Genomic DNA, 26,276 nt, shown 5'->3' on the forward strand with positions numbered 1-26,276 from the left:
AACAATTAGACAATTTATGGACCAGTAGTAGTTAGATAAACCAGGACAGTATATTCCATAGGACTGGCAGTTTTTTACTGACAAAAAACCTCCAAGCCCTAGTAGTATCACAGAGTATTTCCTGGTCAGGTCATGTGATCACTCACCCACAGTCACAATTATCGGAGGTCCAGTTGTTGAGAGTGAAGTTGACGTCAATGAAGCAGATGCAGTTGTAGAAGTTGGACTGGATGCAGTAGAAGGGTTAGTTGGGGTAGTTGAAGTAGGTGTAGTAGAAGGGGTAGGTGTATTAGAAGGGGTAGTTGGGATAGGTGTAGTATAAGGGATAGTTGGGGTAGGTGTAGTAGAATGGGTAGGTGTATTAGAAGGGGTAGTTGGGATAGGTGTAGTATAAGGGGTAGGTGTTGTAGTTAGGTTAGGTGTAGTAGAAGGGGTAGTAGAAGGGGTAGTTGGGATAGGTGTAGTAGAAGGGGCAGGTGGGATAGGTGTAGTAGAATGTGTAGTTGATGTAGTTAGGGTAGTTGGAGAAGGTGTGGTAGGTGTAGTTGATGTAGTTAATGTCGTTGGAGGTGTGGAAGGTGCGGTAGTTGATGTAATTAGGGTGGTTGTAGAAGGTGTGATAGTTGGGGTAGTTGATGGTGTGTTGGGTGTGGTTGTGAAAGGTAATGTAGTTTGAGTAGTTAGAAAGGGTGTGGTAGATGTGGGAGTTGGAGACTGTGTTGTGGTTATTGCTTCTATCGTTGGGCTAGTTGATGGTCCTTGTGTATTAATGGTCATTGTTTCAGCTGGAATTGTTGACATTTCTAACGTTGTTGTGTGATCTTCAAGGGTCATTCCCGCTGCAGTTGTGGAGTCAGTTGGCTCTGCAGTTGTACTTTCAGTTCCTTGGGTAGATGAGACTCCAACGGTAGTGGGAGATATTTGCCCGTCCGTGACTGCTGAAGTTAGTTCATTTGTAGTGGCAGGCTCACTGGTAATCGTAGAAGGTTGTGAGGGACTTGTTTCCGTCGAGGTACTGGTTGAAGTTTCTGTTACACTTGAGGACATAGCTGTAGTTGTTTCCATTGTGTCTCCGGTTGATTCTGGTGTCATGGTCACTCCCGATGTTGAAAACGTAGCTTCCACAGCTGCACTTGTTAAACCAGCTGAGGTCGCTGTCGATTCTTCAGCAGATGTGTTTGCTTCAGAAGTTGTTGTTGATGCCTCACTTGATGTTGAGGTACCAGCAGTGCTAGTTAGAGACTCACTTGTAACTCCAGATGGCACTGATGTGTGACCAGAAGTGATTGTGGGAGTTGGGCTTGTCACAGTCTCTGGGCTTGCTGATGGTTCTTGTGTAACAATGGTAGTTGTTTCAGCTGGAATTGTTGACATTTCTAACGTTGTTATGTGATCTTCAAGAGTCGTTCCAGCTGCAGTTGTTGAGTCAGTTGGCTCTGCAGTTGTAGTTTCAGTTCCCTGGGTAGATGAGAGTCCAACGGTAGTGGAATATATTTGCCCGTCCGTGACTGCTGAAGTTAGTTGATTTGTAGTGGCAGGCTCACTGGTGATCGTAGAAGGTTGTGAGGGACTTGTTTCCGGCGAGGTACTGGTTGAAGTTTCTGTTACACTTGAGGACATAGCTGTAGTTGTTTCCATTGTGTCTCCGGTTGATTCTGGTGTCATGGTCACTCCCGATGTTGAAAACGTAGCTTCCACAGCTGCACTTGTTAAACCAGCTGAGGTCGCTGTCGATTCTTCAGCAGATGTGTTTGCTTCAGAAGTTGTTGTTGATGCCTCACTTGATGTTGAGGTACCAGCAGTGCTAGTTAGAGACTCACTTGTAATGTCAGATGGCACTGATGTGTGACCAGAAGTGATTGTGGGAGATGTGTTTGTCACAGTATCTGGGCTAGCTGATGGTTCTTGTGTAACAATGGTAGTTGATTCAGCTGGAATTGTTGTAATTTCTAAAGTTGTTGTGTGATCTTCAAGGGTCGTTCCCGCTGCAGTTGTGGAGTCAGTTGGCTCTGCAGTTGTACTTTCAGTTCCCTGGGTAGATGAGAGTCCAACGGTAGTGGAAGATATTTGCCCGTCCGTGACTGCTGAAGTTAGTTCATTTGTAGCGGCAGGCTCTCTGGTGATCGTAGAAGGTTGTGAGGGACTTGTTTCCGGCGAGGTACTGGTTGAAGTTTCTGTTACACTTGAGGACATAGCTGTAGTTGTTTCCATTGTGTCTTTGGTTGATTCTGGTGTCATGGTCACTCCCGATGTTGAAAACGTAGCTTCCACAGTTGCACTTGTTAAACCAGCTGAGGTCGCTGTCGATTCTTCAGCAGATGTGTTTGCTTCAGAAGTTGTTGTTGATGCCTCACTTGATGTTGAGGTACCAGCAGTGCTAGTTAGAGACTCACTTGTAACTTCAGATGGCACTGATGTGTGACCAGAAGTGATTGTGGGAGATGGGCTTGTCACAGTCTCTGGGCTTGCTGATGGTTCTTGTGTAACAATGGTAGCTGTTTCAGCTGGAATTGTTGTAATTTCTAAAGTCGTTGTGTGATCTTCAAGGGTCGTTCCCGCTGCAGTTGTGGAGTCAGTTGGCTCTGCAGTTGTACTTTCAGTTCCCTGGGTAGATGAGAGTCCAATGGTAGTGGAAGATATTTGCCCGTCCGTGACTGCTGAAGTTAGTTGATTTGTAGTGGCAGGCTCACTGGTGATCGTAGAAGGTTGTGAGGGACTTGTTTCCGGTGAGGTACTGGTTGAAGTTTCTGTTACACTTGAGGACATAGCTGTAGTTGTTTCCATTGTGTCTTTGGTTGATTCTGGTGTCATGGTCACTCCCGATGTTGAAAACGTAGCTTCCACAGTTCCACTTGTTAAACCAGCTGAGGTCGCTGTCGATTCTTCAGCAGATGTGTTTGCTTCAGAAGTTGTTGTTGATGCCTCACTTGATGTTGAGGTACCAGCAGTGCTAGTTAGAGACTCACTTGTAACTTCAGATGGCACTGATGTGTGACCAGAAGTGATTGTGGGAGATGGGCTTGTCACAGTCTCTGGGCTTGCTGATGGTTCTTGTGTAACAATGGTAGTTGTTTCAGCTGGAATTGTTGACATTTCTAACGTTGTTATGTGATCTTCAAGGGTCGTTCCAGCTGCAGTTGTTGAGTCAGTTGGCTCTGCAGTTGTACTTTCAGTTCCCTGGGTAGATGAGAGTCCAATGGTAGTGGAAGATATTTGCCCGTCCGTGCCTGCTGAAGTTAGTTGATTTGTAGTGGCAGGCTCACTGGTGATCGTAGAAGGTTGTGAGGGACTTGTTTCCGGCGAGGTACTGGTTGAAGTTTCTGTCACACTTGAGGACATAGCTGTAGTTGTTTCCATTGTGTCTTTGGTTGATTCTGGTGTCATGGTCACTCCCGATGTTGAAAACGTAGCTTCCACAGTTGCACTTGTTAAACCAGCTGAGGTCGCTGTCGATTCTTCAGCAGATGTGTTTGCTTCAGAAGTTGTTGTTGATGCCTCACTTGATGTTGAGGTACCAGCAGTGCTAGTTAGAGACTCACTTGTAACTTCAGATGGCACTGATGTGTGACCAGAAGTGATTGTGGGAGATGGGCTTGTCACAGTCTCTGGGCTTGCTGATGGTTCTTGTGTAACAATGGTAGTTGTTTCAGCTGGAATTGTTGACATTTCTAACGTTGTTATGTGATCTTCAAGGGTCGTTCCAGCTGCAGTGGTGGAGTCAGTTGGCTCTGCATTTGTACTTTCAGTTCCCTGGGTAGATGAGAGTCCAACGGTAGTGGAAGATATTTGCCCGTCCGTGCCTGCTGAAGTTAGTTGATTTGTAGTGGCAGGCTCACTGGTGATCGTAGAAGGTTGTGAGGGACTTGTTTCCGGTGAGGTACTGGTTGAAGTTTCTGTTACACTTGAGGACATAGCTGTAGTTGTTTCCATTGTGTCTTTGGTTGATTCTGGTGTCATGGTCACTCCCGATGTTGAAAACGTAGCTTCCACAGTTGCACTTGTTAAACCAGCTGAGGTCGCTGTCGATTCTTCAGCAGATGTGTTTGCTTCAGAAGTTGTTGTTGATGCCTCACTTGATGTTGAGGTACCAGCAGTGCTAGTTAGAGACTCACTTGTAACTTCAGATGGCACTGATGTGTGACCAGAAGTGATTGTGGGAGTTGGGTTTGTCACAGTATCTGGGCTAGCTGATGGTTCTTGTGTAACAATGGTAGCTGTTTCAGCTGGAATTGTTGTAATTTCTAAAGTCGTTGTGTGATCTTCAAGGGTCGTTCCCGCTGCAGTTGTGGAGTCAGTTGGCTCTGCAGTTGTACTTTCAGTTCCCTGGGTAGATGAGAGTCCAATGGTAGTGGAAGATATTTGCCCGTCCGTGACTGCTGAAGTTAGTTGATTTGTAGTGGCAGGCTCACTGGTGATCGTAGAAGGTTGTGAGGGACTTGTTTCCGGTGAGGTACTGGTTGAAGTTTCTGTTACACTTGAGGACATAGCTGTAGTTGTTTCCATTGTGTCTTTGGTTGATTCTGGTGTCATGGTCACTCCCGATGTTGAAAACGTAGCTTCCACAGTTCCACTTGTTAAACCAGCTGAGGTCGCTGTCGATTCTTCAGCAGATGTGTTTGCTTCAGAAGTTGTTGTTGATGCCTCACTTGATGTTGAGGTACCAGCAGTGCTAGTTAGAGACTCACTTGTAACTTCAGATAGCACTGATGTGTGACCAGAAGTGATTGTGGGAGTTGGGTTTGTCACAGTATCTGGGCTAGCTGATGGTTCTTGTGTAACAATGGTAGCTGTTAAAGCTGGAATTGTTGTAATTTCTAACGTTGTTATGTGATCTTCAAGGGTCGTTCCCGCTGCAGTTGTGGAGTCAGTTGGCTCTGCAGTTGCACTTTCAGTTCCCTGGGTAGATGAGAGTCCAATGGTAGTGGAAGATATTTGCCCGTCCGTGCCTGCTGAAGTTAGTTGATTTGTAGTGGCAGGCTCACTGGTGATCGTAGAAGGTTGTGAGGGACTTGTTTCCGGCGAGGTACTGGTTGAAGTTTCTGTTACACTTGAGGACATAGCTGTAGTTGTTTCCATTGTGTCTTTGGTTGATTCTGGTGTCATGGTCACTCCCGATGTTGAAAACGTAGCTTCCACAGTTGCACTTGTTAAACCAGCTGAGGTCGCTGTTGATTCTTCAGCAGATGTGTTTGCTTCAGAAGTTGTTGTTGATGCCTCACTTGATGTTGAGGTACCAGCAGTGCTAGTTAGAGACTCACTTGTAACTTCAGATGGCACTGATGTGTGACCAGAAGTGATTGTGGGAGATGGGTTTGTCACAGTCTCTGGGCTTGCTGATGGTTCTTGTGTAACAATGGTAGTTGTTTCAGCTGGAATTGTTGACATTTCTAACGTTGTTATGTGATCTTCAAGGGTCGTTCCAGCTGCAGTTGTTGAGTCAGTTGGCTCTGCAGTTGTACTTTCAGTTCCCTGGGTAGATGAGAGTCCAACGGTATTGGAAGATATTTGCCCGTCCGTGACTGCTGAAGTTAGTTCATTTGTAGTGGCAGGCTCACTTGTGATCGTAGAAGGTTGTGAGGGACTTGTTTCCGGTGAGGTACTGGTTGAAGTTTCTGTTACACTTGAGGACATAGCTGTAGTTGTTTCCATTGTGTCTTTGGTTGATTCTGGTGTCATGGTCACTCCCGATGTTGAAAACGTAGCTTCCACAGTTGCACTTGTTAAACCAGCTGAGGTCGCTGTCGATTCTTCAGCAGATGTGTTTGCTTCAGAAGTTGTTGTTGATGCCTCACTTGATGTTGAGGTACCAGCAGTGCTAGTTAGAGACTCACTTGTAACATCAGAGGGCACTGTTGTGTGACCAGAAGTGATTGTGGGAGATGGGCTTGTCACAGTCTCTGGGCTAGCTGAAGGTTCTTGTGTAACAATGGTAGTTGTTTCAGCTGGAATTGTTGACATTTCTAACGTTGTTATGTGATCTTCAAGGGTCGTTCCAGCTGCAGTTGTGGAGTCAGTTGGCTCTGCATTTGTACTTTCAGTTCCCTGGGTAGATGACAGTCCAAAGGTAGTGGAAGATATTTGCCCGTCCGTGCCTGCTGAAGTTAGTTGATTTGTAGTGGCAGGCTCACTGGTGATCGTAGAAGGTTGTGAGGGACTTGTTTCCGGCGAGGTACTGGTTGAAGTTTCTGTCACACTTGAGGACATAGCTGTAGTTGTTTCCATTGTGTCTTTGGTTGATTCTGGTGTCATGGTCACTCCCGATGTTGAAAACGTAGCTTCCACAGTTGCACTTGTTAAACCAGCTGAGGTCGCTGTCGATTCTTCAGCAGATGTGTTTGCTTCAGAAGTTGTTGTTGATGCCTCACTTGATGTTGAGGTACCAGCAGTGCTAGTTAGAGACTCACTTGTAACTTCAGATGGCACTGATGTGTGACCAGAAGTGATTGTGGGAGATGGGCTTGTCACAGTCTCTGGGCTTGCTGATGGTTCTTGTGTAACAATGGTAGTTGTTTCAGCTGGAATTGTTGACATTTCTAACGTTGTTATGTGATCTTCAAGGGTCGTTCCAGCTGCAGTTGTGGAGTCAGTTGGCTCTGCATTTGTACTTTCAGTTCCCTGGGTAGATGAGAGTCCAACGGTAGTGGAAGATATTTGCCCGTCCGTGCCTGCTGAAGTTAGTTGATTTGTAGTGGCAGGCTCACTGGTGATCGTAGAAGGTTGTGAGGGACTTGTTTCCGGCGAGGTACTGGTTGAAGTTTCTGTCACACTTGAGGACATAGCTGTAGTTGTTTCCATTGTGTCTTTGGTTGATTCTGGTGTCATGGTCACTCCCGATGTTGAAAACGTAGCTTCCACAGTTGCACTTGTTAAACCAGCTGAGGTCGCTGTCGATTCTTCAGCAGATGTGTTTGCTTCAGAAGTTGTTGTTGATGCCTCACTTGATGTTGAGGTACCAGCAGTGCTAGTTAGAGACTCACTTGTAACTTCAGATGGCACTGATGTGTGACCAGAAGTGATTGTGGGAGATGGGCTTGTCACAGTATCTGGGCTAGCTGATGGTTCTTGTGTAACAATGGTAGTTGTTTCAGCTGGAATTGTTGACATTTCTAACGTTGTTATGTGATCTTCAAGGGTCGTTCCAGCTGCAGTTGTGGAGTCAGTTGGCTCTGCATTTGTACTTTCAGTTCCCTGGGTAGATGAGAGTCCAATGGTAGTGGAAGATATTTGCCCGTCCGTGCCTGCTGAAGTTAGTTGATTTGTAGTGGCAGGCTCACTGGTGATCGTAGAAGGTTGTGAGGGACTTGTTTCCGGCGAGGTACTGGTTGAAGTTTCTGTCACACTTGAGGACATAGCTGTAGTTGTTTCCATTGTGTCTTTGGTTGATTCTGGTGTCATGGTCACTCCCGATGTTGAAAACGTAGCTTCCACAGTTGCACTTGTTAAACCAGCTGAGGTCGCTGTCGATTTTTCTGCAGATGTGTTTGCTTCAGAAGTTGTTGTTGATGCCTCACTTGATGTTGAGGTACCAGCAGTGCTAGTTAGAGACTCACTTGTAACTTCAGATGGCACTGATGTGTGACCAGAAGTGATTGTGGGAGTTGGGTTTGTCACAGTATCTGGGCTAGCTGATGGTTCTTGTGTAACAATGGTAGCTGTTTCAGCTGGAATTGTTGTAATTTCTAAAGTCGTTGTGTGATCTTCAAGGGTCGTTCCAGCTGCAGTTGTGGAGTCAGTTGGCTCTGCAGTTGTACTTTCAGTTCCCTGGGTAGATGAGAGTCCAATGGTAGTGGAAGATATTTGCCCGTCCGTGCCTGCTGAAGTTAGTTGATTTGTAGTGGCAGGCTCACTGGTGACCGTAGAAGGTTGTGAGGGACTTGTTTCCGGTGAGGTACTGGTTGAAGTTTCTGTTACACTTGAGGACATAGCTGTAGTTGTTTCCATTGTGTCTTTGGTTGATTCTGGTGTCATGGTCACTCCCGATGTTGAAAACGTAGCTTCCACAGTTGCACTTGTTAAACCAGCTGAGGTCGCTGTCGATTCTTCAGCAGATGTGTTTGCTTCAGAAGTTGTTGTTGATGCCTCACTTGATGTTGAGGTACCAGCAGTGCTAGTTAGAGACTCACTTGTAACTTCAGATGGCACTGATGTGTGACCAGAAGTGATTGTGGGAGATGGGCTTGTCACAGTCTCTGGGCTTGCTGATGGTTCTTGTGTAACAATGGTAGTTGTTTCAGCTGGAATTGTTGACATTTCTAACGTTGTTATGTGATCTTCAAGGGTCGTTCCAGCTGCAGTGGTGGAGTCAGTTGGCTCTGCATTTGTACTTTCAGTTCCCTGGGTAGATGAGAGTCCAACGGTAGTGGAAGATATTTGCCCGTCCGTGCCTGCTGAAGTTAGTTGATTTGTAGTGGCAGGCTCACTGGTGATCGTAGAAGGTTGTGAGGGACTTGTTTCCGGTGAGGTACTGGTTGAAGTTTCTGTTACACTTGAGGACATAGCTGTAGTTGTTTCCATTGTGTCTTTGGTTGATTCTGGTGTCATGGTCACTCCCGATGTTGAAAACGTAGCTTCCACAGTTGCACTTGTTAAACCAGCTGAGGTCGCTGTCGATTCTTCAGCAGATGTGTTTGCTTCAGAAGTTGTTGTTGATGCCTCACTTGATGTTGAGGTACCAGCAGTGCTAGTTAGAGACTCACTTGTAACTTCAGATGGCATTGATGTGTGACCAGAAGTGATTGTGGGAGATGGGCTTGTCCCAGTCTCTGGGCTTGCTGATGGTTCTTGTGTAACAATGGTAGTTGTTTCAGCTGGAATTGTTGACATTTCTAACGTTGTTATGTGATCTTCAAGGGTCGTTCCAGCTGCAGTTGTTGAGTCAGTTGGCTCTGCAGTTGTACTTTCAGTTCCCTGGGTAGATGAGAGTCCAACGGTATTGGAAGATATTTGCCCGTCCGTGACTGCTGAAGTTAGTTCATTTGTAGTGGCAGGCTCACTTGTGATCGTAGAAGGTTGTGAGGGACTTGTTTCCGGCGAGGTACTGGTTGAAGTTTCTGTTACACTTGAGGACATAGCTGTAGTTGTTTCCATTGTGTCTCCGGTTGATCCAGGTGTCATGGTCACTCCCAATGTTGAAAACGTAGCTTCCACAGTTGCACTTGTTAAACCAGCTGAGGTCGCTGTCGTTTCTTCAGCAGATGTGTTTGCTTCAGAAGTTGTTGTTGATGCCTCACTTGATGTTGAGGTACCAGCAGTGCTAGTTAGAGACTCACTTGTAACTTCAGATGGCACTGATGTGTGACCAGAAGTGATTGTGGGAGTTGGGTTTGTCACAGTATCTGGGCTAGCTGATGGTTCTTGTGTAACAATGGTAGCTGTTTCAGCTGGAATTGTTGTAATTTCTAAAGTCGTTGTGTGATCTTCAAGGGTCGTTCCCGCTGCAGTTGTGGAGTCAGTTGGCTCTGCAGTTGTACTTTCAGTTCCCTGGGTAGATGAGAGTCCAATGGTAGTGGAAGATATTTGCCCGTCCGTGACTGCTGAAGTTAGTTGATTTGTAGTGGCAGGCTCACTGGTGATCGTAGAAGGTTGTGAGGGACTTGTTTCCGGTGAGGTACTGGTTGAAGTTTCTGTTACACTTGAGGACATAGCTGTAGTTGTTTCCATTGTGTCTTTGGTTGATTCTGGTGTCATGGTCACTCCCGATGTTGAAAACGTAGCTTCCACAGTTGCACTTGTTAAACCAGCTGAGGTCGCTGTCGATTCTTCAGCAGATGTGTTTGCTTCAGAAGTTGTTGTTGATGCCTCACTTGATGTTGAGGTACCAGCAGTGCTAGTTAGAGACTCACTTGTAACTTCAGAGGGCACTGATGTGTGACCAGAAGTGATTGTGGGAGTTGGGTTTGTCACAGTATCTGGGCTAGCTGATGGTTCTTGTGTAACAATGGTAGCTGTTAAAGCTGGAATTGTTGTAATTTCTAACGTTGTTATGTGATCTTCAAGGGTCGTTCCCGCTGCAGTTGTGGAGTCAGTTGGCTCTGCAGTTGTACTTTCAGTTCCCTGGGTAGATGAGAGTCCAATGGTAGTGGAAGATATTTGCCCGTCCGTGCCTGCTGAAGTTAGTTGATTTGTAGTGGCAGGCTCACTGGTGATCGTAGAAGGTTGTGAGGGACTTGTTTCCGGCGAGGTACTGGTTGAAGTTTCTGTCACACTTGAGGACATAGCTGTAGTTGTTTCCATTGTGTCTTTGGTTGATTCTGGTGTCATGGTCACTCCCGATGTTGAAAACGTAGCTTCCACAGTTGCACTTGTTAAACCAGCTGAGGTCGCTGTCGATTCTTCAGCAGATGTGTTTGCTTCAGAAGTTGTTGTTGATGCCTCACTTGATGTTGAGGTACCAGCAGTGCTAGTTAGAGACTCACTTGTAACATCAGAGGGCACTGTTGTGTGACCAGAAGTGATTGTGGGAGATGGGCTTGTCACAGTCTCTGGGCTAGCTGATGGTTCTTGTGTAACAATGGTAGTTGTTTCAGCTGGAATTGTTGACATTTCTAACGTTGTTATGTGATCTTCAAGGGTCGTTCCAGCTGCAGTTGTGGAGTCAGTTGGCTCTGTATTTGTACTTTCAGTTCCCTGGGTAGATGAGAGTCCAAAGGTAGTGGAAGATATTTGCCCGTCCGTGCCTGCTGAAGTTAGTTGATTTGTAGTGGCAGGCTCACTGGTGATCGTAGAAGGTTGTGAGGGACTTGTTTCTGTCGAGGTACTGGTTGAAGTTTCTGTCACACTTGAGGACATAGCTGTAGTTGTTTCCATTGTGTCTTTGGTTGATTCTGGTGTCATGGTCACTCCCGATGTTGAAAACGTAGCTTCCACAGTTGCACTTGTTAAACCAGCTGAGGTCGCTGTCGATTCTTCAGCAGATGTGTTTGCTTCAGAAGTTGTTGTTGATGCCTCACTTGATGTTGAGGTACCAGCAGTGCTAGTTAGAGACTCACTTGTAACTTCAGATGGCACTGATGTGTGACCAGAAGTGATTGTGGGAGATGGGCTTGTCACAGTCTCTGGGCTTGCTGATGGTTCTTGTGTAACAATGGTAGTTGTTTCAGCTGGAATTGTTGACATTTCTAACGTTGTTATGTGATCTTCAAGGGTCGTTCCAGCTGCAGTTGTGGAGTCAGTTGGCTCTGCATTTGTACTTTCAGTTCCCTGGGTAGATGAGAGTCCAACGGTAGTGGAAGATATTTGCCCGTCCGTGCCTGCTGAAGTTAGTTGATTTGTAGTGGCAGGCTCACTGGTGATCGTAGAAGGTTGTGAGGGACTTGTTTCCGGTGAGGTACTGGTTGAAGTTTCTGTCACACTTGAGGACATAGCTGTAGTTGTTTCCATTGTGTCTTTGGTTGATTCTGGTGTCATGGTCACTCCCGATGTTGAAAACATAGCTTCCACAGTTGCACTTGTTAAACCAGCTGAGGTCGCTGTCGATTCTTCAGCAGATGTGTTTGCTTCAGAAGTTGTTGTTGATGCCTCACTTGATGTTGAGGTACCAGCAGTGCTAGTTAGAGACTCACTTGTAACTTCAGATGGCACTGATGTGTGACCAGAAGTGATTGTGGGAGATGGGCTTGTCACAGTCTCTGGGCTTGCTGATGGTTCTTGTGTAACAATGGTAGTTGTTTCAGCTGGAATTGTTGACATTTCTAACGTTGTTATGTGATCTTCAAGGGTCGTTCCAGCTGCAGTGGTGGAGTCAGTTGGCTCTGCATTTGTACTTTCAGTTCCCTGGGTAGATGAGAGTCCAACGGTAGTGGAAGATATTTGCCCGTCCGTGCCTGCTGAAGTTAGTTGATTTGTAGTGGCAGGCTCACTGGTGATCGTAGAAGGTTGTGAGGGACTTGTTTCCGGTGAGGTACTGGTTGAAGTTTCTGTTACACTTGAGGACATAGCTGTAGTTGTTTCCATTGTGTCTTTGGTTGATTCTGGTGTCATGGTCACTCCCGATGTTGAAAACGTAGCTTCCACAGTTGCACTTGTTAAACCAGCTGAGGTCGCTGTCGATTCTTCAGCAGATGTGTTTGCTTCAGAAGTTGTTGTTGATGCCTCACTTGATGTTGAGGTACCAGCAGTGCTAGTTAGAGACTCACTTGTAACTTCAGATGGCATTGATGTGTGACCAGAAGTGATTGTGGGAGATGGGCTTGTCCCAGTCTCTGGGCTTGCTGATGGTTCTTGTGTAACAATGGTAGTTGTTTCAGCTGGAATTGTTGACATTTCTAACGTTGTTATGTGATCTTCAAGGGTCGTTCCAGCTGCAGTTGTTGAGTCAGTTGGCTCTGCAGTTGTACTTTCAGTTCCCTGGGTAGATGAGAGTCCAACGGTATTGGAAGATATTTGCCCGTCCGTGACTGCTGAAGTTAGTTCATTTGTAGTGGCAGGCTCACTTGTGATCGTAGAAGGTTGTGAGGGACTTGTTTCGGTGAGGTACTGGTTGAAGTTTCTGTTACACTTGAGGACATAGCTGTAGTTGTTTCCATTGTGTCTTTGGTTGATTCTGGTGTCATGGTCACTCCCGATGTTGAAAACGTAGCTTCCACAGTTGCACTTGTTAAACCAGCTGAGGTCGCTGTCGATTCTTCAGCAGATGTGTTTGCTTCAGAAGTTGTTGTTGATGCCTCACTTGATGTTGAGGTACCAGCAGTGCTAGTTAGAGACTCACTTGTAACTTCAGATGGCACTGATGTGTGACCAGAAGTGATTGTGGGAGTTGGGTTTGTCACAGTATCTGGGCTAGCTGATGGTTCTTGTGTAACAATGGTAGCTGTTAAAGCTGGAATTGTTGTAATTTCTAACGTTGTTATGTGATCTTCAAGGGTCGTTCCCGCTGCAGTTGTGGAGTCAGTTGGCTCTGCAGTTGTACTTTCAGTTCCCTGGGTAGATGAGAGTCCAATGGTAGTGGAAGATATTTGCCCGTCCGTGCCTGCTGAAGTTAGTTGATTTGTAGTGGCAGGCTCACTGGTGATCGTAGAAGGTTGTGAGGGACTTGTTTCCGGCGAGGTACTGGTTGAAGTTTCTGTCACACTTGAGGACATAGCTGTAGTTGTTTCCATTGTGTCTTTGGTTGATTCTGGTGTCATGGTCACTCCCGATGTTGAAAACGTAGCTTCCACAGTTGCACTTGTTAAACCAGCTGAGGTCGCTGTCGATTCTTCAGCAGATGTGTTTGCTTCAGAAGTTGTTGTTGATGCCTCACTTGATGTTGAGGTACCAGCAGTGCTAGTTAGAGACTCACTTGTAACTTCAGATGGCACTGATGTGTGACCAGAAGTGATTGTGGGAGATGGGCTTGTCACAGTCTCTGGGCTTGCTGATGGTTCTTGTGTAACAATGGTAGTTGTTTCAGCTGGAATTGTTGACATTTCTAACGTTGTTATGTGATCTTCAAGGGTCGTTCCAGCTGCAGTTGTGGAGTCAGTTGGCTCTGCATTTGTACTTTCAGTTCCCTGGGTAGATGAGAGTCCAACGGTAGTGGAAGATATTTGCCCGTCCGTGCCTGCTGAAGTTAGTTGATTTGTAGTGGCAGGCTCACTGGTGATCGTAGAAGGTTGTGAGGGACTTGTTTCCGGCGAGGTACTGGTTGAAGTTTCTGTCACACTTGAGGACATAGCTGTAGTTGTTTCCATTGTGTCTTTGGTTGATTCTGGTGTCATGGTCACTCCCGATGTTGAAAACGTAGCTTCCACAGTTGCACTTGTTAAACCAGCTGAGGTCGCTGTCGATTCTTCAGCAGATGTGTTTGCTTCAGAAGTTGTTGTTGATGCCTCACTTGATGTTGAGGTACCAGCAGTGCTAGTTAGAGACTCACTTGTAACTTCAGATGGCACTGATGTGTGACCAGAAGTGATTGTGGGAGATGGGCTTGTCACAGTCTCTGGGCTTGCTGATGGTTCTTGTGTAACAATGGTAGTTGTTTCAGCTGGAATTGTTGACATTTCTAACGTTGTTATGTGATCTTCAAGGGTCGTTCCAGCTGCAGTGGTGGAGTCAGTTGGCTCTGCATTTGTACTTTCAGTTCCCTGGGTAGATGAGAGTCCAACGGTAGTGGAAGATATTTGCCCGTCCGTGCCTGCTGAAGTTAGTTGATTTGTAGTGGCAGGCTCACTGGTGATCGTAGAAGGTTGTGAGGGACTTGTTTCCGGTGAGGTACTGGTTGAAGTTTCTGTTACACTTGAGGACATAGCTGTAGTTGTTTCCATTGTGTCTTTGGTTGATTCTGGTGTCATGGTCACTCCCGATGTTGAAAACGTAGCTTCCACAGTTGCACTTGTTAAACCAGCTGAGGTCGCTGTCGATTCTTCAGCAGATGTGTTTGCTTCAGAAGTTGTTGTTGATGCCTCACTTGATGTTGAGGTACCAGCAGTGCTAGTTAGAGACTCACTTGTAACTTCAGATGGCATTGATGTGTGACCAGAAGTGATTGTGGGAGATGGGCTTGTCCCAGTCTCTGGGCTTGCTGATGGTTCTTGTGTAACAATGGTAGTTGTTTCAGCTGGAATTGTTGACATTTCTAACGTTGTTATGTGATCTTCAAGGGTCGTTCCAGCTGCAGTTGTTGAGTCAGTTGGCTCTGCAGTTGTACTTTCAGTTCCCTGGGTAGATGAGAGTCCAACGGTATTGGAAGATATTTGCCCGTCCGTGACTGCTGAAGTTAGTTCATTTGTAGTGGCAGGCTCACTTGTGATCGTAGAAGGTTGTGAGGGACTTGTTTCCGGCGAGGTACTGGTTGAAGTTTCTGTTACACTTGAGGACATAGCTGTAGTTGTTTCCATTGTGTCTTTGGTTGATTCTGGTGTCATGGTCACTCCCGATGTTGAAAACATAGCTTCCACAGTTGCACTTGTTAAACCAGCTGAGGTCGCTGTCGATTCTTCAGTAGATGTGTTCGCTTCAGAAGTTGTTGTTGATGCCTCACTTGATGTTGAGGTACCAGCAGTGCTCGTTAGAGACTCACTTGTAATGTCAGAGGGCACTGTTGTGTGACCAGAAGTGATTGTGGGAGATGGGCTTGTCACAGTCTCTGGGCTTGCTGATGGTTCTTGTGTAACAATGGTAGTTGTTTCAGCTGGAATTGTTGTAATTTCTAAAGTCGTTGTGTGATCTTCAAGGGTCGTTCCCGCTGCAGTTGTGGAGTCAGTTGGCTCTGCAGTTGTACTTTCAGTTCCCTGGGTAGATGAGAGTCCAACGGTAGTGGAAGATATTTGCCCGTCCGTGACTGCTGAAGTTAGTTGATTTGTAGTGGCAGGCTCACTGGTGATCGTAGAAGGTTGTGAGGGACTTGTTTCCGGCGAGGTACTGGTTGAAGTTTCTGTTACACTTGAGGACATAGCTGTAGTTGTTTCCATTGTGTCTTTGGTGTATTCTGGTGTCATGGTCACTCCCGATGTTGAAAACGTAGCTTCCACAGTTGCACTTGTTAAACCAGCTGAGGTCGCTGTCGATTCTTCAGCAGATGTGTTTGCGTCAGAAGTTGTTGTTGATGCCTCACTTGATGTTGAGGTACCAGCAGTGCTAGTTAGAGACTCACTTGTAACTTCAGATGGCACTGATGTGTGACCAGAAGTGATTGTGGGAGATGGGCTTGTCACAGTCTCTGGGCTTGCTGATGGTTCTTGTGTAATAATGGTAGTTGTTTCAGCTGGAATTGTTGACATTTCTAACGTTGTTATGTGATCTTCAAGGGTCGTTCCAGCTGCAGTGGTGGAGTCATTTGGCTCTGCAGTTGTACTTTCAGTTCCCTGGGTAGATGAGAGTCCAACGGTAGTGGCCAATATTTTTGCTTCCTTGACTGCTGAAGATTGTTCATTGTTTGTGGCAGACTCATTTGTAACCGTAGAAGGTTGTGAGGTTTTTATTTCCTGCAAGGCACTTGTTGCTGCCACCATATTCCTCACAGATGCATTTATATTTGTTTTGAGTCTGTCTTGGTTTTTCACCCCCATTTTAAATGTTGTAATCCCATCTGTTGGTGGATTAATTTTCTCTTTAGATGTTATAGTGAAATCAGTTGATGAGGCTGTATTTGCTGTTTTGGGTGGTAGAGAATGAATCATTAGTACAGTTTTCTAACTGTTATTTCAACAAAAACAAATATATTATTAGGACTGCTTTCCACACATCGTCTATATTTTCCTTGCTCGTTAAATACAATCCTTTATTGAATGAAATATTTCAATATAATGTTTTTGTAACTTCACATCCCAATATAATGTCGCCGGAAGAGATGGCTGCCGCTTTGTTGTTCGTTTTACGGTCCCCTAACCAATTGTGCTATTGTGTGTTTTTTCACGTTATTTGTAACTTATTTTGTACATAATGTTTCTGCCACCGTCTCTTATGACCGAAAATAGCTTCTATACATCAGGACAGCGATTACTTACCTCTTACTGGAAGAATAATTTTTTCTTTAATGAGTCGGACACGAAGGATTTACTCCAGACACCCAACAAGACCTCATCCCCGTCATTCGCAGGAGAATGAGACGGAGATATCGGGGACGTAGCTCTGGGTGCCTTGTAAGGATCCGACGGATAGTGGGTAATCTGCCTCTATATTCTACCAATGTGACATTACAAATTGTAATATCTTGTGTTTCACTGAGTCGTAGCTGAACGACGACATGAATAACACACGGCTGGAAGGTTATACGATTTTTCGGCAGGGTAGAACGGACGCCTCTGGTAAGATAAGGGGTGACGGTCTATGTACAGTATATTAGTAAACAACAGCGGGTGCACAAAATAATAAGGAAGTCTCAAGGTTTTGCTCGCCTGAGGTAAAAGATCTCATGATAAGCTGTAGACCACACAATTTACAGAGAGAGTTTTCATCTATATTCTTTGTAGCTGTCTATTTACCACCACAAACCAATGATGGCACTAAGACTGCACTCAATCACCTGTATACGGCCATAAGATGGCACAGACTGGAATATGTTCCGGGATTCTTCCGATGGCATTGAGGAGTACACAACATCAGTCACTGGCTTCATAAATAACTGCATCGATGACGTCGTCCCCACAGTGGCTGTACATATAGTTGAAGTCGGAAGTTTACATACACTTAGGTTGGAGTCATTAAACTAGTTTTTCAACCACTCCACAAATTTCTTGTTAACTATAGTTTTGGCAAGTCGGTTAGGGCATCTACTTTGTGTATGACACAGGTAATTTTTCAAACAATTGTTCACAGACAGACTGTTGTATTCTGTGCATGTGACTAATAACATTTGATTTGATAATATAATTACATAAATTTTCCATCTCAGATAATGTCAAAAGATTCATGAGCACTGAGCAGTTAGGTGAACTCATTTGACATTTTTCCATTGGTTCATTTTATTGCAGGTTTATATGGCTATGAAAGCTGCTGAAACGAAACTCTAGAAGTATAGAGTTCCCTATAAATGCCACACCCTTCCTCTTACTAGCGAAATCCTACCGAATTACTTTTATCGTCATCATAAACATAGCTTATTAACATTTCCTCATAGCATTAGATGACTTGTAGCACGACTGTCTTAAGATTTTCTACAACGCATCACCGGTGGCAAACTACCTGCCCTCCAGGACACCTACACCACCCGATGTCACAGGAAGGCCAAAAAGATCATCAAGGACAACAACCACCCGAGCCACTGCCTGTTCACCCCGCTATCGTCCATAAGGCGAGGTCAGTACAGGTGCATCAACGCTGGGACCGAGAGACTGTTTTTAAAAACAGTTTTTATCTCAAGGCCAACAGACTGTTAAAAAGCAATCACTAACATTGAGTGGCTGCTGCCAACATACTGACTCAATCTCTAGCCACTTTAATAATTAAAATTGGATGTAATAAATGTATCACTAGTCACTTTAAACTATGCCACTTTATATCATGTTCACATACCCTACACTACTCATCTCATATGTATACACTGTACTCTATACCATCTACTGCATCTTGCCTATGCCGTTCGGCCATCACTCATCCATATACAGTGGGGCAAAAAATAATTTAGTCAGCCACCAATTGTGCAAGTTCTCCCACTTAAAAAGATGAGAGAGGCCTGTTATTTTCATCATAGGTACACTTCAACTATGACAGACAAAATGAGAAGGAAAAAAATCCAGCAAATCACATTGGAGGATTTTTTATGAATTTATTTGCAAATTATGGTGTAAAATAAGTATTTGGTCAATAACAAAAGTTATCTCAATACTTTGTTATATACCCTTTGTTGGCAATGACAGATGTCAAACGTTTTCTGTAAGTCTTCACAAGGTTTTCACACTGTTGCGGGTATTTTGGCCCATTTCTCCATGCAGATCTCCTCTAGAGCAGTGATGTTTTGGGGCTGTTGCTGGGCAACACGGACTTTGAACTCCCTCCAAAGATTTTCTATGAGGTTGAGATCTGGAGACTGGCTAGGCCACTCCAGGACCTTGAAATGCTTCTTACGAAGCCATTCCTTCGTTGCCCGGGCGGTGTGTATGGGATCATTGTCATGCTGAAAGAACCAGACACGTTTCATCTTCAATGCCCTTGCTGATGGAAGATTTTCACTCAAAATATCACGATACATGGCCCCATTCATTCTTTCCTTTACACGGATCAGTCTTCCTGGTCCCTTTGCAGAAAAACAGCCCCAGAGCATGATGTTTCCAACCCCATGCTTCACAGTAGGTATGGTGTTCTTTGGATGCAACTCAGCATTCTTTGTCCTCCAAACACAACGAGTTGAGTTTTTACCAAAAAGTTATATTTTGGTTTCATCTGACCATATGACATTCTCCCAATCTTTTCTGGATCATCCAAATGCTCTCTAGCAAACTTCAGACGGCCCTGGACATATACTGGCTTAAGCAGGGGGACACGTCTGGCACTGCAGGATTTGAGTCCTTGGCGGCGTAGTGTGTTACTGATGGTAGGCTTTGTTACTTTGGTCCCAGCTCTCTGGAGGTCATTCACTAGGTCCCCCCATGTGGTTCTGGGATTTTTGCTCACCGTTCTTGTGATCATTATGACTCCACGGGGTGAGATCTTGGTGGCTGACGAAATACTTTTTTGCCCCACGGGGCGGCAGCGTAGCCTAGTGGTTAGAGCGTTGGACTCGTAACCGGAAGGTTGAGAGTTCAAACCTCCGAGCTGACAAGGTACAAATCTGTCGTTCTGCCCCTGAACAGGCAGTTAACCCACTGTTCCCAGGCCGTCATTGAAAATAAGAATTTGTTCTTAACTGACTTGCCTGGTTAAATAAAGGTAAAATAAATTAAAAAAAAAAAAATGATGTACATATTCTTATTAATTCCTTTATAAATTACTGTGTATAAGGTAGTTGTTGTGGAATTGTTAGAATACTTGTTAGATATTACTGCATGGTCGAAACGAGAAGCACAAGCATTTCGCTACACTCATATTAACATCTGCTAACCATGTGTATGTGACAAATAAAATGTGATTTGATGTCCAATGTCCCTCTTCAGAAACAGAGGTTCTTGCCCTATAGGTTGTTCTGACGTGGACAAGGCTTACTTTAATGACTACTATATGTTTGCCTATAGTTTGACTATGAATTCAAATTTCTCTAATTTGACTATTCACATTGCAAGATTTTCACAAATACTCAGGTCACGTAAACATTCACATAATTTGCCAGTTAACTCACTGATACTCTTCACATTTGCAACAAATACCGTGCATATATTTGATTGTGTTTTTCGGAAGTTCAATACGTTTGGTTTTGAGCATCATGGCAGTGTTGCAATATGTTGAAACGTATATTTTACCTTACAAATGCACTTAAAATGGATGTATTTACACATCTTGTAGTGTCCATGAGTTACATTAAATAAAATGCTGTATTAGAATGGTATTATTATTATTTCAATGTAAAAACATTCTGAAAACTAAATGCCATGTAAAACACACTCCAGGGCCTGTATTCACAAAGTGTCTCAGAGTATGGGTGCTGATTTAGGATCAGGTCCCCCATATCTTGTTCATTATGATCTGAAAGGCACCTGATCCTAGATCAGCACTAAACCAAACCTAAATTCCAGGTGAGATATTTCAAAGAATATTCAAGATTTACTTTTCAGTTTTAAGAGTCAAATGTGCTATCCATACCAGCAAATTAGCTTTTATATGTTCATATCATTCATCTATTATCATCACATAAAATGTATAATAAAATGATTCTATAACAATTCCCTACTCATTTCACAGCTTTTATATTTCTCAAATTATCACCAAGTATAAAGGATAAACCCTTACCATTCCATATACTCCCTGCCTACCATTTGTCAAAATGCACAAAGTTGGAAACATTAAAAATGTGTTTTCACAAGATATTGATTACAAGCATTAACTGATAAATACATTACTACATACATTACAATACATCAATGCATCAATACAAATGTAATTGTATCATAAATACCTATTAAAATAATCAGAAGTACAGTATATATCTTATCCTGTACATATGGAGTCTTGCAGCGATCAATAAGAGAGAACTTAGTTGTATATCCATTGCATGTGCATTGCTGATGACTAATACTAACTTAAGTTACCAACTGTTAACTGCAGTTTAAAATCACACCTGCCATTGAAAAAATATAATACTAAACATTTGAATGGGGTCTTACCTATAAGAGCCATCAATATTAGAAAACTCTGTAGTATATCCATAGCATGGTCACCCAGGAAACCCATGATTGCTAAGGAGCAAACACTGTTTAAATGAGGTTCAACAATAGCTGAGACACATATGATACTTTAAATTCAATGATAAAGTGACTACAGGGAGGTTATCCGGGTCAAACAGGCTGTTACGTGTTTCAATGTTCAGCCACTTAACTATCAGCTCTCTATGAGCTCTAGAATATTTATTATAGCCGTTGTGTCAGTTCACAAGGGCACTGGAATGTAGGCAAAGGCATCACAGTCAGAGATAAGAGATCTGTAACTGTGATGGAGCTCCCACTGTAAAAAGATGACAAAGGATTGTAAATATCAACGCAAATAATATTTGTTTAACACTCCAGGGGCTGCAATAAATATTATCTTTTTTTTTATCCTACTGACAATGAATGAATTAATATATTCTTGCAACAGAAGGATCAAGCCAATACAAACTGTGGAATCCATCTGTAGTGTACAAGTACACAAGATAGAGATATTTGTTATTTTGCTAATTCAAAGATTTCACCATCATTATCCCATAAAAACACTATCTTCAGTATCCACTTGTAGATATCATATCGATGGATAGGTTTGAACATCGAATGATTATTTCAGACTCGTACTCCACAGAGTTGATTGATAACCTATTAGAATTCCAACTCCTGTTGCATAAGTAAGTGATGATGATGGAGGGATTGTTGATGGCTGTAAGACATTTGTTTTGCTGGTAACTAGATGCATCATGCTACTGTCACGACTCCTACTGAAGGTGGCTCCCCTTCCCGTTCGGGTGGTGCTCGGTGGTCGTCATCGCCGGCCTACTAGCTACCACTGATTCTTTCCTCCCCCTCCTTGTCTGTTTATTGGTTACACCTGTTGTGTATTGTGGTGATTAGTTGGGCTTTATTAGCCAGTTTGCCCTCCTGTTCTTTGTGCGGGATTGTTTTGTGTAACTTTTGTGCACGTCTGTGAGTTACGTGGTTTCCCCATTTCGTGGGTTTTGCTGGACAGTTTAAGTTCCCGTGTTTGGGGCATTGGTTTTCTTGTGTGCCCTGTGTTTTTGTGGGGTTGGCTTATGTTCAATGTTTTGTTCATTAAATTAGCACTACCCTGAACTCTCTGCTTCCTGCGCCTGACTTCTCACCCACTACACCCAGAACATTACAGCTACTATCTTCAACCAACCAACTGCCATGGTCACATTTGAGCATGTTGTGCAATGTTTGATCAGGACCCATCCCTAGTGTTTGCTGTTCTCTTGCGACGGTAATAAAAATGAAATAATAATTTAATGTACACATTTTAAGATACATTCTGCGATTGAAAAAAAATAGCAAAACGGCCAACCCCCCCTTATAAAAACAAACACATGATTCCACTTGTGGTAAATCACCATGTTTTTACATGTGAAATTCTCACATATTGCACATGGGAAACCATGTGGCTTTAGAACACTTCACATGTGATGATATTTCACATGAAGTTTCACATCTCACAAGTGGATTTTCATGTGATTATGTGGTTTTGTGGTTTTGGAACAACTTCGCAGGTGCGGATATTTCACATGTGGATTTTCACGTGATCACACAACCTTTCACATGTGTATTCACATCTTAACATGATGCCCTGCAAACATTCTGGATCCGTTCTGAGAATTTCACGGCTACGTTGTGACAATGACTTATCAGTGGCCCATGCACTGCTCAGATAATCCCTACCATTGTGTCACAGAGTTGTTGTAATAGTGCTGCAAATGTACATTGTCCCAGGGGTGTTGGCAGTACGTAACCTAATGTATGTCCCTCTAACTCCCCTGAATGCCTCTGTCAGTCATACAGCTATTGTATTTTATTTACATTTATTTTACATTTATTTAACTAGGCAAGTCAGTTAAGAACAAATTCGTATTTACAATGGCGGCTTACCAAAAGGCAAATAACCTCCTGCGGAAACAGGGGATTAAGCAGTAATCATCCGACTATGAACCTGAGTTATACTTTGGACTGAGGCTGTTTGCCCTAGTCCACATCGGCTCAAAAATATCATGTCATGTCTACCTCTAATAAGCCTCCCAGTAAAGCAATAAAAACAATCAATAATCCCAGAAAAGTGCTAAAAATAGCCTACATTAATATACACTATGTAGCTTAAGAAAGAAGGTTCATGAAATCGATAACTTGCTAGTAACAGACAACACTCATATACTATCTCTGAAACTCACTTAGATAATACCTTTGATGATACAGTGGTATCAATACATCTTTTCAATATCATCAGAAGATACAGGAATGCCAATGGTGGAGGTGTTGCCATTGTTGTTCAGTCATATTCCTGTAAAACCTAGCGAGGATCTCTTGTCAAAAGCTGTTGAAGTAATATGGCTAGAGGTTCACGTCTCACCTAAAGCCCGCTATACACCACCAAGTGCTGACAGAAAGTATCTAGATAATATGTTTTAATTGCTTGATAATCTACACTACATGTATGTGTACACCTATTGGTCGAACATCTCATTACAAAATCATGGGCATTAATATGGAGTTGGTCCCCCCCTTTGCTGTTATAACAGCCTCCACTCTTCTGGGAAACTTTCCACTAGATGTTGGAACATTGCTGCGGGGACTGGCTTCCATTCAGCCACAAGAGCATTTGTGATGTCGGGGCACAGATGTTGGGCCATTAGGCCTGGCGCACAGTCGGTGTTCCAATTCATCCCAAAGGGTGTTTGATGAGGTTGAGGTCAGGGCTGTGTGCAGGCCAGTCAAGTTCTTCCACACCAATCTCGACAAACCGTTTCTGTATGGACCTGGCTTTGTGAACAGGGGCATTGTCATATTGAAACAGGAAAGGGCCTTTTTCAAGCTCTTGCCACAAAGTTAGAAACACAGTATCATCTAGAACAGGCCTAGGCAATTCCAGTCCTCTGGGGCCTGATTGGAGTCACACTTTTCCCCCATCCCTAGCAAACACACCTTATTTTAAACTAATTTCATTTTTAACTGAATATCATCATTTATTGATCATTGGAGTCTGGAAAAAAGTGTGACACCAATCAGGCACACAAGGACTGGAGTTGCCCGGGCCTGGTCTTGAATGTCAAGGTATGCTGCAGCTTTAAGATTTTCCTTTTCTGGAACTGAGGGACCTAGGCCGAACTATGAAAAACAACCCTAGCCCATTATTCATCCTCCGCCAAACTTTACAGTTGACACTATGCATTGGGGCAGGTAGAGTTCTCCTGGCATCTGCCAAACCCAGATTCACACATCGGACTGCCAGATGGTGAAGCATGATTTATCACTCCAGAGAACACGTTTCCATTGATCCAGAGTCCAATGGTGGCGAGCTTTACACCACTCCAGCCGACGCTTGGCATTGCGCATGGTGATCATAGGCTTGTGTGCGGCTGCTCGGCAATGGAAAACCATTTCATGAAGCTCTCAACTAACAGTTCTTGTGCTGACCTTGCTTCCAGAGGCAGTTTGGAACTCAATAGTGAGTGTTGCAACAAAGGACAGGCAATTTTTACACGCTTCAGCACTTAGTGGTCCCGTTCTGTGACGTTGTGCCAGCTACCGCTTCGCGGCTGAGCCATTGTTGCTCCTAGACGTTTCAGTTGACCAGGGCAGCTCTAGCAGGGCAAAAATTTCTCCAACTGACTTGTTGGGAAGGTGGCATCCAATGACAGTGCCACATTTAAAGTCCCTAAGCTCTTCAAGAAGGCCATTCTACTGCCAATGTTTGTCTATGGAGATTGCATGGCTGTGTGCTTGATTTTATACACCCGTAAGAAACGGGTGTGGCTGAAATAGCCAAATCCACTAATTTGAAGGGGTTCCAACATTCTTTTGTAAATATAGTGTATGTGACATCAACAGAGAGGTATATTTTCTGGGTGATCTAAATATTGACTGGTATTCATCAAGCTCAAAAAAAGCTACAAACTGTAACCAGTGCCTCAAACCTGGTTCAGGATATCCGTCAAACTACCAGGGTATTAACAAACAGCACAAGAATGAAATCATCCACATGTATTGATCACATCTATACTATTGCTGTAGACATCTGCTCTTTTATTTTTTATTTTTCTACTTCACCTTTATTTTACCAGGTAGGCGAGTTGAGAACAAGTTCTCATTTACAACTGCGACCTGGCCAAGATAAAGCAAAGCAGTTTGACACATACAGCAACAGAGTTACACATGGAATTAACAAACATACAGTCAATAATACAATAGAAAAAGTATATATGCAGTGTGTGCAAATGAGGTAGGATAGGGGAGGTAAGGCAATAAATATGCCATAGTGGCGAAGTAATTACAATATACCAATTAAGCACTGGAGTGATAGATGTGCAGGAGATGAATGTGCAAGTAGAGATACTGGAGTGCAAAGGAGCAAGATAAATACATGAATACAGTATGGGGATGAGGTAGTTGGATGGGCTATAGATAGGCTATGTACAGGGGCAGTGATCTGTGAGCTGCTCTGACAGCCGGTGCTTAAAGCTAGTGAGGAATATATGAGTCTCCAGCTTTAGTGATTTTTGCAGTTCATTCCAGTCATTGGCAGCAGAGAACTGGAAGGAAAGGCGGCCAAATGAGGAATTGGATTTGGGGGTGACCAGTGAGATATACCTGCTGGAGCGCGTGCTACGCGTGGGTGCTGCTATGGTAACCATTGAGCTGAGATAAGGCGGGGTTTTACCTAGCAAAGACTTGTAGATGACCTGGAGCCAGTGGGTTTGGCGACGAGTATGAAGCGAGGGCCAGCCATCGAGAGCATACAGGTCGCAGTGATGGGTAGTATATGGGGCTTTGGTGACAAAACGGATGGCACTGTGATAGACTGCATCCAATTAGTTGAGTAGAGTGTTGGAGGCTATTTTGTAGATGACATCGCCAAAGTCGAGGATCGGTAGGATGGTCAGTTTTACGAGGGTATGTTTGGCAGCATGAGTGAAGAATGCTTTGTTGCGAAATTGGAAGCCGATTCTAGATTTAATTTTGGATTGGAGATGCTTAATGTGAGTCTGGAAGGAGAGTTTACAGTCTACCCAGACACCTAGGTATTTGTAGTTGTCCAAATATTCTAAGTCTAAACCGTCCAGAGTTGTGGTCAGAGAGAGGTCGTAAATTCCTGAGAAGACCCTGCCTCATGGCCACACAGTATTGAGAGAGAGTGAAGTTTCATAGAGAACAAAGGAATTTCTTCCACCTCACAGACCTGGAGTTCCGATCAAATTTCATGTTCCGGACAAGGTATAAAAGATTGTTGAAGAATCCAGCTAGGAACTGGTCCGTTTGTTACATTTTGGGGAATTTCATGGGAGACGGTGTGGCCACATTGCCATAACGCTGTTTATATAATAGCCTCAGATATGAGGTTAACATCTAATTGTTGTATAAGATGAATGAGCGAGTATGATACTGTTTGTAAAATTGTGCGATTAATGAAGTAAATTCCAATTCCCTTTTGAGTTTAACTAAATCAGAGGACCCCCCCTGAGCCCAGTTAGGGTCAGTCATCCTGGGACAGCCCTTGTTCTGCAATTCTAAATAAAACTC

At 43.9% G+C, this 26,276-nt stretch overlaps 1 protein-coding gene and 1 long non-coding RNA gene across 13 annotated transcripts in view; one reads left to right on the forward strand and one right to left on the reverse strand.

Moving 5' to 3' along the window:
- The window catches only part of LOC118380649 (mucin-2-like), a 56,158-nt gene that overhangs the window by 10,235 nt on the left and 19,647 nt on the right, over window positions 1–26,276 (reverse strand). Inside the window, exon 1 of one of the 10 annotated variants that reach the window (XM_052497570.1) lies at window positions 147–4,530. The exons of the other annotated variants lie outside the window; for them this stretch is intronic. Within the exon in view, the coding sequence (XP_052353530.1) occupies window positions 147–4,530 (4,384 nt within the window). Of the gene's footprint in view, window positions 1–146; window positions 4,531–26,276 lie in introns of those variants that run through there. 10 annotated transcript variants of the gene reach the window in all.
- LOC127916168 (uncharacterized) lies at window positions 153–15,660 on the forward strand. Of its 3 annotated transcripts, none has more exons than XR_008093666.1 (8): window positions 153–266; window positions 357–4,588; window positions 6,308–7,453; window positions 8,027–8,668; window positions 9,242–9,745; window positions 11,465–11,873; window positions 13,019–14,397; window positions 15,544–15,660. It is a non-coding gene; the product is annotated as an uncharacterized LOC127916168 (long non-coding RNA). The 3 variants fall into 3 exon arrangements; XR_008093668.1 differs by lacking the exon at window positions 153–266 and having other exon boundaries at window positions 913–986; window positions 2,133–4,588; XR_008093667.1 differs by lacking the exon at window positions 153–266 and having other exon boundaries at window positions 924–986; window positions 1,560–4,588.

The sequence above is a fragment of the Oncorhynchus keta genome, chromosome 35 (genome assembly GCF_023373465.1).
Source record: "Oncorhynchus keta strain PuntledgeMale-10-30-2019 chromosome 35, Oket_V2, whole genome shotgun sequence".
Taxonomy (NCBI): Eukaryota; Metazoa; Chordata; class Actinopteri; order Salmoniformes; family Salmonidae; genus Oncorhynchus; species Oncorhynchus keta.